General features: G+C 34.4%; 1 protein-coding gene across 1 annotated transcript in view; it reads right to left on the bottom strand.

The window, feature by feature from the left end:
* The window catches only part of VRK1 (VRK serine/threonine kinase 1), a 30827-nt gene that overhangs the window by 9977 nt on the left and 4729 nt on the right, over nucleotides 1-16121 (bottom strand). Inside the window, exons 2-11 of the mRNA XM_041476404.1 lie at nucleotides 15401-15559; nucleotides 13842-13897; nucleotides 9575-9644; nucleotides 9090-9177; nucleotides 7546-7654; nucleotides 7312-7404; nucleotides 6185-6317; nucleotides 4834-4954; nucleotides 3906-3964; nucleotides 2894-3072 (exon numbers count right to left, since the gene is read on the bottom strand). Coding sequence (XP_041332338.1) covers nucleotides 2894-3072; nucleotides 3906-3964; nucleotides 4834-4954; nucleotides 6185-6317; nucleotides 7312-7404; nucleotides 7546-7654; nucleotides 9090-9177; nucleotides 9575-9644; nucleotides 13842-13897; nucleotides 15401-15554 — 1062 coding nt within the window. The 5' untranslated portion in view covers nucleotides 15555-15559. The remainder of the gene's footprint in view (nucleotides 1-2893; nucleotides 3073-3905; nucleotides 3965-4833; nucleotides 4955-6184; nucleotides 6318-7311; nucleotides 7405-7545; nucleotides 7655-9089; nucleotides 9178-9574; nucleotides 9645-13841; nucleotides 13898-15400; nucleotides 15560-16121) is intronic.

The following is a 16121-nucleotide window of genomic DNA, read 5'->3' as shown; positions in this document are numbered from 1 at the left end:
GCACTGATGGAGTGCATTAGGTACATCTTTCCTGCCGGTGCACAGGCCTGATTACCGCCAGCCAAGACTCCAAGGTTAGCATGTCAGCAGATTTGTGATGCATTAGGCAGGAATAAACACAGACACTTTTGTTCATTCTGACCAAAATTAAGGAGGACTATTTCAGCACTGTACTGCTTTTATATGAGAGATAATGCACTCCTCCCAATTGTACTAGGAAACATTTTAAATGCTCATCAGAAAAACAGATATTCAATACATATTACAGAAAAGCAAAATACATTTATCTTGTTTCCAAGCTTATTTAATAAAAAGTGGTTTCTTAATCTTGATGCAGGTGAATTACATAGCGGTAGAAATCAGGCAGCATTCATCTGACAAAAGCAACACCTGCACATCTGAACCTGAACATTAGAAGGAACCACAAATCACTAAGATCTGTATTTTTCCACACTACTTCACTCCCAATATTTCCCAGACACTCTTCAGCACTGAACAACAGTAAAATGTGGTCCTTGCTCTAAATAATTTAGTCAAGAGCTTGAAATACTTCCTTCAATATGTGGTACTGCTAGCTTGTTTGTCTAGAACTACTAGAGAATACCACACTCACAAACTAGCATGTTTACTATACAGGAAAAAAAAAAAAAAGGAAAAACCTTAAGCACATCTGTGGACTATGTTTAATTTACTCATACATCTGGGGAAACTTGAGACATGATATAGAAAATAAAATGCTAACTTTTAATACAGCAGACATCTGTGACTTTTACCCAGATACCAATACTGGAGAATGACTCAGATTCCAGAACAACCATGTTTATATGTAACATATAAATGCCTACCACGGCTCAATTAGCTGATAGCACAGGAGAATCCTACAGCCTAAGAAGGTATTTACACAGAAGCTAGAAATATTATCTCCTAGCTATGAAACACCGTAACTTCGGAATGTCAAATAACACTGTTTTAAGAAAATGTTATGGTAGATTGTACCAAAAGAAATGAAGAATAGGTGTGTTAAGACCTGCTGTGATTAAAAGATAGTAGGGCCAAAATGTCATAGATATTTTGTGTTAGAGGTCACAATCTTCTCAAGGGTGGATGCCAGACTGCATTTTTCTTTTTCAGATTAGGCATTAAGCATGTCAAACAAAATTCAGCATGTGATAGAACATCCTGGCTTTCAGAGGCAAAATGCTACTGATCAATGGCAAATTATATTTATGGAGAGTAGTTTTAATGAAGTTTGGAATTTGGAAGTTATCTTTAAAACACTAAGTTATCTTCTACCCTAGCCTATGCTGCAGCTGTTACAAGGCCTACAAAACGCAACATAGAAGGAAGAATCATCTGTCCTGGTGTTTGGTCAAAAGCAAGAAGGTTATGATGTCCATCAATCTTATTCTGTCCAGCAGTAGCTGGCATGAAGTAGCACCAAGCCCACTGAAACATGAAGCAGACAGCTGAAAACACTTACTCATGTGGGCCAGTATCACTCCCTGTTTTATCTAAGTGCTTCATCTTTGTGACAACTGAGAAAGCTGACCATGCACACGGTTCTCAAACTATTAAAAAAAAAAGGAACCCAATGAATAGGCTTACTTCTATTTGAGGTCAGGAGGTAAGAACCTATGGAAAAGGATTATCCCACCCTCTGGGAAGGGTCTTCACTGACACAGGATAAAAAACCAAGATTTTTTCAAGTTTTTATTCCATTGCAAATGTGCACCAGACATCTCTGCTGGACAAGGACATTACAGGTCACAGATGTTAGCTCTGCAGCAGGCCAACTTACTCAGCAAAAAAAAACAGCCAACCATTAAAGATGGATTATTTTTTCCCCAAAATACAGGTCTCAAGCCATATCAAACCACAGAGGGACCAGAACTTACGCTATCAAAATCTACTTTTGGAGGGACCTTTACACTCAGTTCAGCAGAAAATATTAGTATAGAGACCACAGCTGTATGATTTTAGCCAAAATACTATTTACTGGGCAAAAAGATCTAAGAAATGCTGAACATGTATCTTCAGAAAACTTTAGAATTCTTCAGGTTTTTTTATTTCCTGCTTTCCCCCATCTTTAACACACTGCTGATCATGTCAGTAAGCAAGCAACATACTTGTACTACTATCCTGTATTATAATTCTCAGTTCCCTGGTTCATGTTAAAGGAACCAGTAAACTGCCCACCTGCTATTAACAAATGTAAATAAAGAAGTAATAAATGCAGTTTGAAGTAGAAGATGATAATTACTGTCCCATTATGTGACCACCTTTTTATGGGTATAAGCTGCTTTAACATACTTTCTCTAAACCTTAAAGTCTTTAATGCTGTATTCAAATTGGAATTCAAGTCCAGCATTTAAGGCTTCTTAAATACAAGGAAGAAAACACTCCTAGCCTACCAATACAGTTAAGACTCAAAAATAAGAGATTAGTGAAATCAATATGTGAATTCCAGAATCAAATACTTGCCATAAAGATGCATATTTAAAACTAAGCTTTGAACTAGTCATGGAAAGGAAACTAATATGAAACAAAAACTAGGCTAATCTTACATGTACTTGATCCATCCAGAGTTTTACCAATTGAAAGAAATAAGTAAATTAACCAAATTAATGTTCAAACATCATTATATCTAGGTATACAAATTTTGTTATCTAAGGTACTATCTACTATGAAAGTACCTCTATAAACATCATTCTGTATTAAGTTTTATTAACAATTAGTTAAGTTTAATTAGAAAAATAACGTGTGCAACTAGGACTTAAACATTTCACTATTTAATTATTTGCTACTGGATTAAGTTATGACACCTACTTCCAATATCATTAACTCTTACTCAACCAAATGCAATAAAAGAGGACATGAATTTTTAGAGTAAAACCTTTTGCACAGGATTTCTTTGAAAGTCTCCGTTCTCCACCAAGCCAAAGTCAAGCACACCATCATCTTTTTGTCCTATGGCCTTGAGACCTTGCAGAAGTATTTCTCGGAAATGCTGATAAACAGGTTTCTCTTCATAGCTGAGTACCTTCACCTTTTCCATATATTTGGCTATTTCATCTAAAGAAATGGCATTTCCAATTAAGTTCTATTTGAAAACATTTTAATCATTCACTTTTACTACAAAAGAGACAGAAATTATGCATGCACTACTTATGCTATTCTTGAAATGGTTATTTATAAACTCATAATAATTATGTCTTTACTACACATTTTAGAAAAAAATTATACCAAGGTTCATTACCCAGTGATGACAGCATCACTGTTTTTTACATGTTTATTGCAATGAAGAAAACAGTCAGTCGTAAAAAACCCTAATAGGCCAATTTTCACCAATGAATGCTTATTTACATAGTATTTCTTATGTCTATATTTAAAAATGTGGAAAGGGAAATTCAATGTTATCTCAGAACTTCATCAGTTCAAGACTGAAACATATACTAAATAATACAGGAATCCTTAGACCACTGAAAAAACAAACAAGTCACACTTGAATGAGAAAACTCTTCTGATCACCAGGAATAGCTGAAAATAACTAAATAGTAAGATCCCAGGAAAGTGTATTTCTAATACAGTCAGTTAAAAAAAAAAAAATAATGTACTCAGCAAATCACCTGTGCCAAATAGGAACAGCCTATACTTCAAGACTGCACTACTTCTTAAATTTCCATATCTAAAATTCAGTTGTGAAAAATCAATTTACACATCTCATGTCTGAAATGCTTAACCAGAAATAACAGAGAGTCTGTAGCGTAACTGCAGCCAAAATGAAGAGTCTAGACTTCTCTTCAGCAACAATCAAATTCAGGCCACTTTTTTGTTCTTGATTGAAAAGAAGGATTAAAATATATAAAAAGTTCAGTAAACAAGTATTTTAAAATAGCTCCTCTTACCTGGTTTGTTTTTCCCAGGAAAGCATTTGTCCATCAAAATGGAAATATTATCTCTACATCTGGAAAACAAAATTAGTCAAAACTACTGTTTCTTTTGAATTTTCAATCTTGTCCTGTTCTGATAAACTATTTATGTACCCAGTTTGGGCCACTGTCAGATACAAGAAACACTACTGCATAAGCCTCTGTTATGACTTAGTATAGCCATTTGTAGGTGTGCAGCACATTTCAGAACCTGATGAATGCCAGATGGGTCATCTGAAACAGTTTCTGATTCTCAAAAGCAAGTAGAAGACTGAAGAAAAAGAACTGGTCCATTTTCAACCCTCACACACCAATGCTAAGGAAGACAAATAACAAATACTTGTTAATGAGACAGAAACTGCTGTGCTGGGACAGCTCTCTTCATATTAAATATGTGAAAAGAGAAGGCTGACCTGGGCTGAGGGGAAGATGAAGGCATGTTGACATTGAGATTGAAGGACAAAATCAAAAATAATTTTAAAATCCCATAACAGTAGTGCTCGAGCTGGAATGATGCTCAAAGACATTTAAGATTCCCCTTTAGCCTTCATTTCTGCCACATACATGAGAGCATGGTGTTAAAGGGACTCACACTCCACACTTCTCTTCCTGTAATGCATGACTGATTGTTACCTGCATCCTGCTAAGAGTGCTTTTGGCTTCACCATGGCAATTCTAAGTGCCAGTACTGTGGTGGAAAAATAAACATCTCAGACACGCAAAAGAAGCCAGCAGAACAAGTGAAGTATAATTATATGTCAAGGATACAGGAGACATAAAAGGAAAATGGGAGGTATACACAGTAAGAGCTACTCACCAAAAGGGAACATACTCAAAGTACAAAGCATTTCTACAGAAAGACGTTTTCATTCTCAAAAGAGAATGAAAACAAACAGTTTCTCACCTGATTTTTGAGTCTCTGACAAAATTTGGATCTTTCAAATTATCTTCCCATGGTAGATGGCCACTAAGCCAATGAATCATACAGTAACCCAAGATCTCCAGATCACCACGTCTTGATGGTGCTAAATATACAAGCACATACAAAAAAACCAACCATAACATTAGTTAATAAAGCACACACAGCTTAACAGTTTATAAACAAATTTATAAATATGTTAAGACAATGCTAACGCTACTTTATCTGTTACATATGTCTTTATTTTAGCATGAAAGCTAGGAAGGAAAAAAATATTGTTCCTACATCTGGAAGGATCACTTCTTTTTCAAGCCCTTTATCAACTTCTTCTATTCAAAGACATGACATGCTGCAGTTATCCCAATTTGGGAAGCTTTTTAAGTACTCAGGTTGTGGAAGAAAATAGAACAAGTTAGTGAAATGACTGACTTTCAGTTCAAAATAGTTTTTACTTCCCTTCAACTATAAAAAGGTAAAAGTGCTGAAGCCCCACCTCCCCCAAAAATCTTCTACAATGCTGAATTATTTTACATGGCCTGAAAACTGAACAAAGGACCATATGACATCAGATCCCAAAGCCTTCACAAAAACCTCCATCTAGAAATAAGCCCCCATAAAAAAAACAATTCACATACATAGTGACCACAGACTACACTAGAAATATAAATCGGCAGACCAAGTTGTCTTTGGTTATGTTCAGCTTTAAATATCCTCAAGTATATAATATTTATATAATATTTATGTAATATTTATATAATAATACTAATTTTCAAGAACTGTTATTTTTGCAGAAAACACTCATATGCTAATAAAGCAATATTTAAGAAGTAAGAAAATTAAGTTGATACTCACTATAAATCCTCAAAGATTAATCAGACATAAACCTGTCCTTTACACATTCAACCTTTTCTCACTGCTTGTTTTTTGATGTTCAGTGACTATAGGCATAATTAATTAAGTTTTTTGAGTTAAAATGATTCACATTGATAACAGCAACTACTTTTCTCCTAAAACCAGGACTTATTTTTCTATCAAAATCTCACAAGCACTATTCCATTTCTACTTGGTAAATAAAAAGCAATATGCTGAACCTCTTATCTTTATAAATTAAGAAGCTCTTAAGAAAGTTACATTAAAAATACAATTAGTAACAGTTAGTAAATAGAAAAAAAAAAAAAAAGAAAAATGCCAGCATAGCACATAAAGAACAAAAAAAAAAGGAAAAACATTTTTTTAGAATCAAAAACCTGATTTATTTGTTGCACTGAGTTTTTTAAAGTCTTTTATTTATAAAAAAGGATATGCAAATGCCTCTTGCAAAGTTTTACATCCTTACCCACACCCTTGTGTGCATCAATACTGGTATATTCCATAGTTCCATCATGGCACCTTTTAGGATCTTCTTTATATACTTTGTGAACTCCATCAGGACAGTATCGGTAGGCAAGTCCATAATCCACCAAGTACACCTAGTAATTCCCACAAAGCATTTGAAGGTTAAAGAACTATAAATACAAAAAATACACAAATAATAAATGCAACTCTCAACCATTCTCATAACTCCTTTGAAAATATTAAGAATGGCAAGTTGTTCAACTGTGAATGATTCTCAGTACTTTATTAATCTTAACACATATGATTTGAAAACAATGTGTCAGTTAGGTTTCATTGTTTTCCACAAAGCAGTCTGATCTGGAAGTCATTTCTTGCTGCTACAGAAGGCAAGTACAGTACAATAGTTATTACCAGTAAAATTAGATTTAAAAACTATAAACAAACCCAAGTAACAAGCAAAAAAAAAAAAAGTAATGTCCATAGAGTTATAGCACATTCACTGTGTTACCCTCTTTAAAGTCAGTTGACCCATTTGAACAATACTACACACTACTACTTCTCACTAACAACATAATTACTCTAAGAGAACAGAAATTACTTACTATTTTACATCTTTCACATTTGAGCAAGGACAAATCCGTAATTTAAAACTCTAATATGCATTGTTTAAATAGTAAAGAGAGTTTAAAATGCAGAAAAATGAAAGACTTCCATAAATCAAGTGGAACAATCAACACTTTAAAGACCAATTTTTCCAAGTAACAGAACACTTATCTGATGGATTTCTTGAACAAAGCAAAGAGGTAACAATGCAGACAGGCAAACATAATTTACCAGTGTGCTACATAATTTTAGGCTTCCACCTGCAAATACCTATTTTTGAGTCAATTTTCTTTTAATCTTGAGAATTTCTCTAGAATACTATTTAGGCCAAATAGTCAAATGATAACTGTCCAGCAAAAGGCATTAAAAAATCACAGAATATTAACTAGATATAAATGTCAAGCAGAAATAATGTTACCATATACATTCTTAAAAATTAGCTTCTGCTAGATTTCACAGGTTCAAAACACTTTCATTGTTGTCAAATAGGTTTAAAACATGAGGAGTAAAATGTATCATAAATACCTGATTAGGGTTCTTGTAACTCAGAAGGAGGTTTGAGGCCTTGATGTCTCCATGCACATATTCATGCTCATGGACATATTCCAGAATATCAAGCTAACAAAACAAAAGTCATGTAAATGCAGTACCCAGGTCTGCCCACCAGAGGACCTGGACTCAGCACAAAAGTGGGACTGAACTGAGACATTTACACAGGGAAGACAGATTGAGAAAACAAAATGTATTTTTTAAACTTACTATTCTCAGGCCTAATTGTAGTACAGTTTTATGGGAAAACTGCTTTGCATTCTCTTCATACATCTTCTGAAGATCTCTGCCAAATCGGTCCATTATCATAAATCTATAGCTAAATTCAAAGAGAAAAAAAAGAATCAAAGCCAAAAAACCAGCAAAGATACTGAATCATACTTAGGGAAAATTTTTTATTTGCGTGTTAACTGTACTAACTAGTGATTGAAAAGAGTGAAACTAGTGATTTCTCTCTCAAAAGAAACTGTGGGAAATACTTGAAATACAGCATTTTTTAACACTGTACGTCAATTCTTACCTTTTTCACATCAGCTACTCAAATGTTCATCTATCAAAAGAACTGCTCTATATTCTAGTTATGCAACAAAATAACAAGTACTCACAGAGGAAAGCATCCCTATTGTAACTCACTATAGGCAAAACCAAGCATCATCTACTTACAAAAATACATTTATTGGATTGTATAAATGGCTAACTGATTTAACATGTTCACTTACAATGTTCCTTAACTGAAGTCTATTAAAAACTTTTTTTGACCTATTGTTAATAACAAAAACCTCTCACTTGCCAGAGGCATTTTGATATTCATTGCTATAGCCAAACTGGTTCTAGAACTATGAGAGTTCATACTGGTTATATTAAAAAAATTCAGGCACTAAACACTGAATGCAAGTCACTTCTATTTGCAGGATTAAAAAAATGTTACATTTACTTTTGCTATCAAAATGAATTTTGTTTTTACATTAGGTTTGTTTTACAGTTGAGGATCTACTGAAACGCTAATATTTCTGACATACTAAGGCATCCCCACTGACTGCTCTATGCAGTGAGCACACAAAGCAGCCTGACCTACTGTAAGCTGCCAGAAAACTACTAAAACTCCTCTGCAGCACAGCTGTTTAGAGAAGGGCCACTAGGAAACACAGACTATTACATAAGCAGGCATTAGCATTAAAGACTAAGTAACAAAAACCTTTCCTGGCATGGAAGAATACTAAAAACAATCCCTAGACTTAAAACAAATTTAACATGAGACTAGCAATTATTCCAGCTCACATATTAAGCCAGAAAAAGCTCCATCCTTATGGAAAATAGAAGAGATTTTAGAGAGCACTAAGTCCTTAATATTTGTGAGTGAAAATACACTTTAAGTGCACACAACAAGAACTTTAGTCATATCATTCCAGGACTTGTACATTAGAAATTGACTTTGTTTTAATTACAATACAAAAGGCTTCTAAACCACATATACATAAAGAGCATCATTGTTTTACAGTAATGCTCACAACAAATGAAATCTCAATTATAAACACTGTAACAAACACAAACAGGAGTAACAAACAGAATACAAACAAAATGTATCTATTTATATAGTCCCTAAACACACCTTGCCATGCACATGAAAATTTGTAGCAGAAGTTAACAACGTGAAGATAAGCAGAAAATACACCTTGTAAAGTAACTCAGGCTAAAAGAGATAATGTTTGTGGATGAAATAACTTCCAATATATGTCAACAAAAGATATATTCACCTGTTTCCATTTCTTTCATGCAAGCCAGAACCCCAATATCTTGGTACACCTAAATATTTCAGTTTATGGGACTTAGTCCACTTCTGAACTGAAAATACAAATAAAGATAAGTTCATGAATTTGCATGAGTAGAGACTTACATAAAAAGGGAGTAGTCACATCACTTACAGATTCTGCATACCTGTGAGCTGCTTATTTCATGGAAATGTATAAGCAAAGTAGACAGGAAAGTTAATCTCATGTACATTGTAAGGACAAGGATGCAACTCAAGTTTAAATTTAGACAATACTACCAACAGAACTACAAAGAACTTCTTACAAAAAACCTCTAATTTACTGTATATCTACATTCCATTTCAATAATTTAAAAATTATTTTGAAAATTACCTAAAGAGATTCTCAAGGTTCAACCTTACTTTACTTCTACAGGCTCTGTTTTCATAAATGGTTGTAGGTCATTAAAAACATTTTAATAGACTGCTTACTTTCATCTGGCTTAGCAGCTCGCATGTAGAACTTTAACTCAGTAAAAAGAGGTCCATTCTGGCTGGGTTCCTTTAAGACAATTTAAAATTCATTAAAAACTGCTGTGTTAATGCCTAATAATTACTACAAGCTGAAGCATTCACCCTATAAAAACATACTCTCCCTCAAATGCCCTACCTGATGCTGATAAATTCACTGTAATATCTTCTTATTATAAAAGAAATTTAGCTCGAAAATCTATATTTATTATAAATGGCTTGACATTAATGGTATCAAAAAATACTGTCCCACAGCAAAAGACTAAAGAATAAGAAATGAACTGAAATGTATAGAAATATTAACTATTATTGGCAGAAGTTTAGCAGAGAACATTAAACAATGTTATCTCAGATTCTCCAGATCATAGCTAGATTGCATGTAGTAGCCTTTAATGATGTTAAAATAACACCTGAAATGATTCAATGAAAAAAACTTAACAAAAGTTAAATTCTTATTGAACATAAGGCACTTTGTTCCCTTCATGCATTAGTTCAGTAAGATAAAAATAACAGAGGATTTCAAAATTTCTCTAAATTATTAGAACTACACCTATTTCAATTTCAGAAACAGCTTGTACTTAGTACATTTCAGTTTGATTTTCAAGGGACAAAACTATGGGAACCATGTATTACAAGTAAAGTTCAAGAGAGAAATTCCTATGAAAACACTAAAGACTTGAAATACTGCAAGAACAGCAGATGGGCAAGTATCTTGATTCTACATTTCCAGAACACAGAAAAGAAAAAAGTTTAAAAAAAATTATCTCAATTCTTGTAATTTTTGAGTAATTGATTTTGAGATGAGCTTAAGCAATTTATTTTTGTCTAGTTACTCATAGATATCCAAATTCATTCTATCTCTTTGAAAATACCCGTTTTGGAATATCTAACAAAGCGTATGCAATTACTGGCAGAGAAACTCAAGAATAATACAATCACATGACATTAGATACACACCAATCTTAAATGGGTTTAATTTTAACTTTTAAATACAGATGTAGTGATTCAGCCAATTGCTACAGGGCAGAGTGTAACACGGAGCTAAGAGAGGCTCAGTGCTGTGCAGTCTCCCTGGAGCAATGCAGAGCTGAAAGCGCCCTGACCGCGGGCTCTGCTGGGCGGGCTCGGGGCTGGGCTGGAACACGGGACGCGCTGGGAGCAGATACCCCCGGCCTGGGCACCACTCCTAGGCCTGGACACTCGATTACAAAGCTACTGCCTGTCTCCACCTCACCTTCTCCAGCAGCACTGCCCTGATAAACAGTGGAGCCAAGGCAGCTTTCTGGCCTCTCCTTGTGAGGAGGAACCAGAAAAAAACCCAAAACCAAAGATCAGACAGTTTGTGTGATCAACACACAGAAACTTTGGTACCTGCAAATTTACTTTCACAGTTAGTTTATTTATTCACAATGGACAAGAAATTAGCAATACAGAGATTATATATGCAGAGAAGAAGGGTAAAATAAATTGATTTTTCTATTGCAGTTATTTCAAACACACACATTACTTGACCTATTCACTTGATTGTGTGTAGCATTATCTATTAATACCCTAACTTATTAGAATATTAATTCTTATATGTAATTTTAATTTAGTTTACATGGATTTCAACAATGTTGTTCTCCTACTAAAATACAGCCAAAAAAAAAGTAGGCATTAGAAGTTCTTACATTTTTTATCCATAAATAAATTATTCCAAAAATATTTATGCCTCAGTGCTGAAAATGTACCTCTTTCTCTGGTCAGAAAGAAAAATCTGCTATCTTTTCATACTTGGAGAATGGGTGAATGATTCAACTATAGACTAGATCTTTATGTGGACTATGAAGGTGTTTTCCCACAATACCATTAATTCTACCTACACATAAATAAATGCATATATGATGCTAAAAAAGCTTACACACCATCCAATATTTGCCATAGTAGTCCAGAAGGAGTGCAAACACAAATTTCTACAGCTTTATGCCCAGGGTCATTCTAAATACATGACTTATAAAACTGAAATTAAATTCTTATTCAAAAAGATAACATAATGAAAGATTACAGAGTACATGTCAAAACCGAACAAACTTCAAGTAGTGATTTAAGAATTCTGATCTTTTTCAGTCAGCAATGTAATGAAGTGTAATTAAACCCTGCATCCACTCCTGAACAATGACATCTGAAAAGTCCACATGTTAAAAAGCATTTCTTTTTGAATAAAAACTGTGATTCATTTCATACTGCTCAGACATCAATACTATGAGGATATGTCAAAGACTAAGCCAATTTCCATCCTGCTTTAATAGCTTAATTTGAAGAACGTTACTATAGAAGCACATATTTTGTTAAACACTAATAATTGTTCAAAGCTGTTAAGCACTTTGCTTCAGCTGATGGAAAAACTAGAATCCACCCAGGCATCAGAAAATGGGCTCTTATCCGAAGTTGTGTTATCCCAGACTGTAGAGACATAATATGTTATGGGTCATTTGTGAAGCCAGCACAAAGACTGGGGCTACTCTTTATTGCCATAAAGACAAAATTATGAAAGTCAAATTAAAATTGAGTAGTCATCTGGGATATTAGCAATGGAGGTATTTACAAAATGCTGCAAAAAAGTGAATCTAGCACAGGAGCAACCCAAAAGCTGGGGCAACTCTTACATTAAGAGCCCAAGGTGGAGAGAAGATGGAAGGGTTTCAAGCTCAGGAAATGAGGGTAATAGCAATTACACACAGCATAAAGTAATGCATATCTGATGGCTCTCCCAGCAAGTCAAACCAGATTCCTCCATGGAAGTTAAATGGCACTCTGCTTCCTGATCAGTCCAAACTCAGCAGGAGCCAGTAATTAGAAGCCACTGCCTCTCCCAGACAAGCCACTGCTGCTATCTGCCTCTGAAACAGATGCACAATGGACACCCCCACCCTCAAGAGGACAGGCTGGCCATCACACAACTGCAGGCTGGGGCTCCTGGTGTGTCTGGAATTCCTGCCCACAATCACCTAAGGCAGGAGCAGCAGATCGATGTTGAGAGTGTGGCAGTCTGACAATTGCTTAGCAAGCACTGCTTTTTTCAGCAAGGGAAAACATTTCAGAGGGAGGGTCATCACAAACTGTACCTTGGGGTGTCTGAATAGATCAAAACCAGTATTCTAGAATTTCCCTTTAGTCAGCAGATGTAAATACCAAGATTAAAGGCACATAGTAACCAAAATGTATTTTACTCTAATTTAACCTAACCTTATAGTTCAGGAACAAATGTTAAAAGCACTAACATATACACAAAGTGGTTGGCTACTGCAACAAGGTATTTCAGAATCATCATATAGCTTAATAAATAAAATGTTAAAACAGTGCAGTTCTGAACTGCACTGAAAAACTAATCTTTTACACTGTGAAGTTCTTGTACAGTTCTCTGGTATTTACTTTTATTGCAGGAACAGAATCATCACCAAGAAAATTAAGGGCCTGGATCTCCTATGACTATTCCCATATTCCCTTGTTTTTTTATTAAGACTTTTTAAGATCTTACCATATCTATACAAAATACTCTGGCAAAATTTAAGAAAAAATACTTTATACCTTAGGAAGAGAAATAGCCATATCCAAGTAAATAACTCTTTTTTTTTTACTAAAACCATAAGAAAATTTCAAGTAATAAGAAGAATTTGATTATTTGCTACAATGGGCCAAAAATAAACTATCAACAATGCTGTTTCTTCTCTCTAATGATTAGGTTTAAAAATTATTTTTTAATAATTAGCGTTATTTTAGTTCAATAGAAATTAGAACATGTATGTGGTTTATGAAAAAACATTTTTATGAAAAAACTTTTTGGAGACCACAGGAATTAAAGTTTTGCTGTTTCTGGTCACAATCCATCTGTCAGTTTATCAATATCCAGTGATGAGCAACAGTTCAGAGACCCACTGCTGAACCACAGAAATTCTCCAAAAGCTAGACAGATTTCATTCATTTGGTGATATCTGTGTTGTTCATAGGAAGCAAATGAAACAGAATCTGATCCATTTCATGGATCCTTTTCAACTCCACTGATGTTCTATTATGATGTTCCTCATACACAGGAGTCCCAATTCTCAGCAACATTCCTTTGTAGCCCCACGCTTTTATTTTAAACAGCACTTGGCAATTCCATTATTTTCAGAAGATGTTTCCAATTACACATTCTATTCTAGAACAAATATTATCAAGTTGTGAAGTAAAGATTCAAATGCTCTCTTACCACTTTCGCAACATAAGGGGCATCACTGCCAACGGCCTTTGAAGAGTTAACATCAGCTGTTAAAAAGGAAGCTTTTATTAGTAGCAGGAAACTGTCACACAGCATACACTCACTTGTTATGCAGGATGGACAAACATACAACAAAGTAACTAGGTGCTGACATAAACATAGAGCAGTACCTTAGCCTTACCTGTAAGAGAATAACATATGTATATGTGAAGGCTACTTTATACAGATATTGCATTCTCCCTTTTTTTTGAGGAGTACAGACTGTTTATTAAATGAAGGCATTCTTTTTTTTTTTTTATCCAGTAACTTGTTCCTATTCAGTAGTGATTCTTTTGCTTTCTAGGACTATTATAAACATACACATTTGTCAACATAAAGAAGAAAAATAAATTCCATGCTGCCATGTCATGTATCCAAAAGTGACCTTCTGTTGCTACTAAGTTGTTGGTATTTGTGACAGAAGATACAGATATGAAGAACATCAAGTTAGGCAAGTACAAAGTGCAGGAACAGTCAGGGTCACAGCTTTGTGCAAATGATGGGGAAGCAGAGAGCAAGCTTTGGCTTGAACGAAGCAGGAATTCGAGTGAGTTGGAACTCCAGTAAATTTAGTAGTTCATTGAGTGAGGCTGAGTAAGAAGTTGAAAGCTTCTTTGGCAAAAAGCCACCCACTGGTCCTGTTTTTTCTCCTTAACCCACTTATGCCGCAGTCTGTTCATTTTAAAAGCAGGACAGATTTTTTTCCTGTTTTCCAACTCAGTATGAATCCAGCACAACCTTTTCCCCAAGATGAGGAAGACTATATTATAATGTTCACATTAACTTTCATCCCTTCAGAATTGTTGAAAAATGTCTAGGGGCAATGAAGCAGAAAAGTCTCAAGACCTCTCTTATCTGTTCATCTGTCCAAGTGAAAGAGCTACTAAGTATGGAACACTATTTCACTTTTAGAAGTTTTCCTTACAACAGAATTGCAAAACAAGTCCTGAACTGAGGCTCTAAACTGTAAAATTCAACATTTTGATTTGTTTTTAGCACTGGTTACATAAAAAAAAAAAAAAAAAAAAAAAAAAGTATATTGCATGCCAGAAGTTCACAAGGCAATGAAAAAATAAAAGCAATAACAAAGTGAAAACCAGTCCAAGTATTGGCTGACCAGTAGCCTCCAGATATATGCACTGACAGTTTCAGTTCAGAATTCATCATTATAAAGACAATAATGCAAAAATCCAGTCGTTCAGCCAGACCAAAATTCAAACTGAAATAAATACTAAACTGTCCTTTCCATTGCTAAAAAGTAATAAAGATTTTGATTTTTAAAAAGAATAAACTACCACTGGAAACTCATAAAACTAGTGCTTAAAGTGACCATTTGTCTATTTCCATCATTTTTTTCCAACACCATGACCCCAGCTAAGGTTCTAGCAGAAAACATCATGTAAAGACACTATTCTGTATTCATATTTCTAACTTAGGGTCAACTTTTGTTTTGAAAAGGGATAAAGATCTACTCTCCATTTTAAAGAATGATCAAAGATAGCTATACTTACCAAGGTACAGGCGTCCAAAGCCTCCCTCCCCTACAGGGACACCTAATTTCCATTCTTTTCTTGATGTGTCTGCTAGAACCTCCCCCAGACCAAACAATTCAGCAAGTTTTGTTTTTGAAGGGGCTCTTTTTCCAGCTGTTTTCTTATTTGGCATTTTCCCTAGAGAAAGTGAAGGGAAGGAAAAATAATTTTTAAAAAATAGGTTACATGTTGATCCAACTTATTTTACATAGAAATCTGTTAGAAATACAAAAAAGAATGGGTTGTTTAAACCCTAATTTGTTACTACAAAGATGCTTGAAAAGAAATTCAGTAAGCAGTTTCATTGGTATGAATTAAAAGTGAGAAACAACTAATTTTTCCAGGCATCACAAAAAAATTTGACAGCAAAAATCTTCACAGGAGAAACTTATAATAAGACCTTGTATAATACATGCTAAAAAGATCTCAGAATCTATCACATTCAATCACTCCTAAAAAATCACAGGTCTAAACTTAGATAAAAGTAAATTTATGAAATAAAGCTCATCAGTTTTCCTAGAGTTAAACTTGCATATTGAAAAACCACAAGTCTTCAGCAGTAATATGAGGAATTCCTCTTAGCTGTAAAAAACCACATACTACAGAGACTGGTAATGAGAATCACACCAGTACCATGACTGAACTGTGTATTGCAATTGCTGTATTTTGCCAAGTGTAACTTAATAATTGTATTAAGTGT

Source organism: Pyrgilauda ruficollis, unplaced genomic scaffold, assembly GCF_017590135.1.
Source record: "Pyrgilauda ruficollis isolate IOZ18807 unplaced genomic scaffold, ASM1759013v1 scaffold38, whole genome shotgun sequence".
Taxonomy (NCBI): domain Eukaryota; kingdom Metazoa; phylum Chordata; class Aves; order Passeriformes; family Passeridae; genus Pyrgilauda; species Pyrgilauda ruficollis.
Note: the sequence above shows the minus strand (reverse complement) of the source record. Positions and strands in the feature narration are given on the sequence as shown.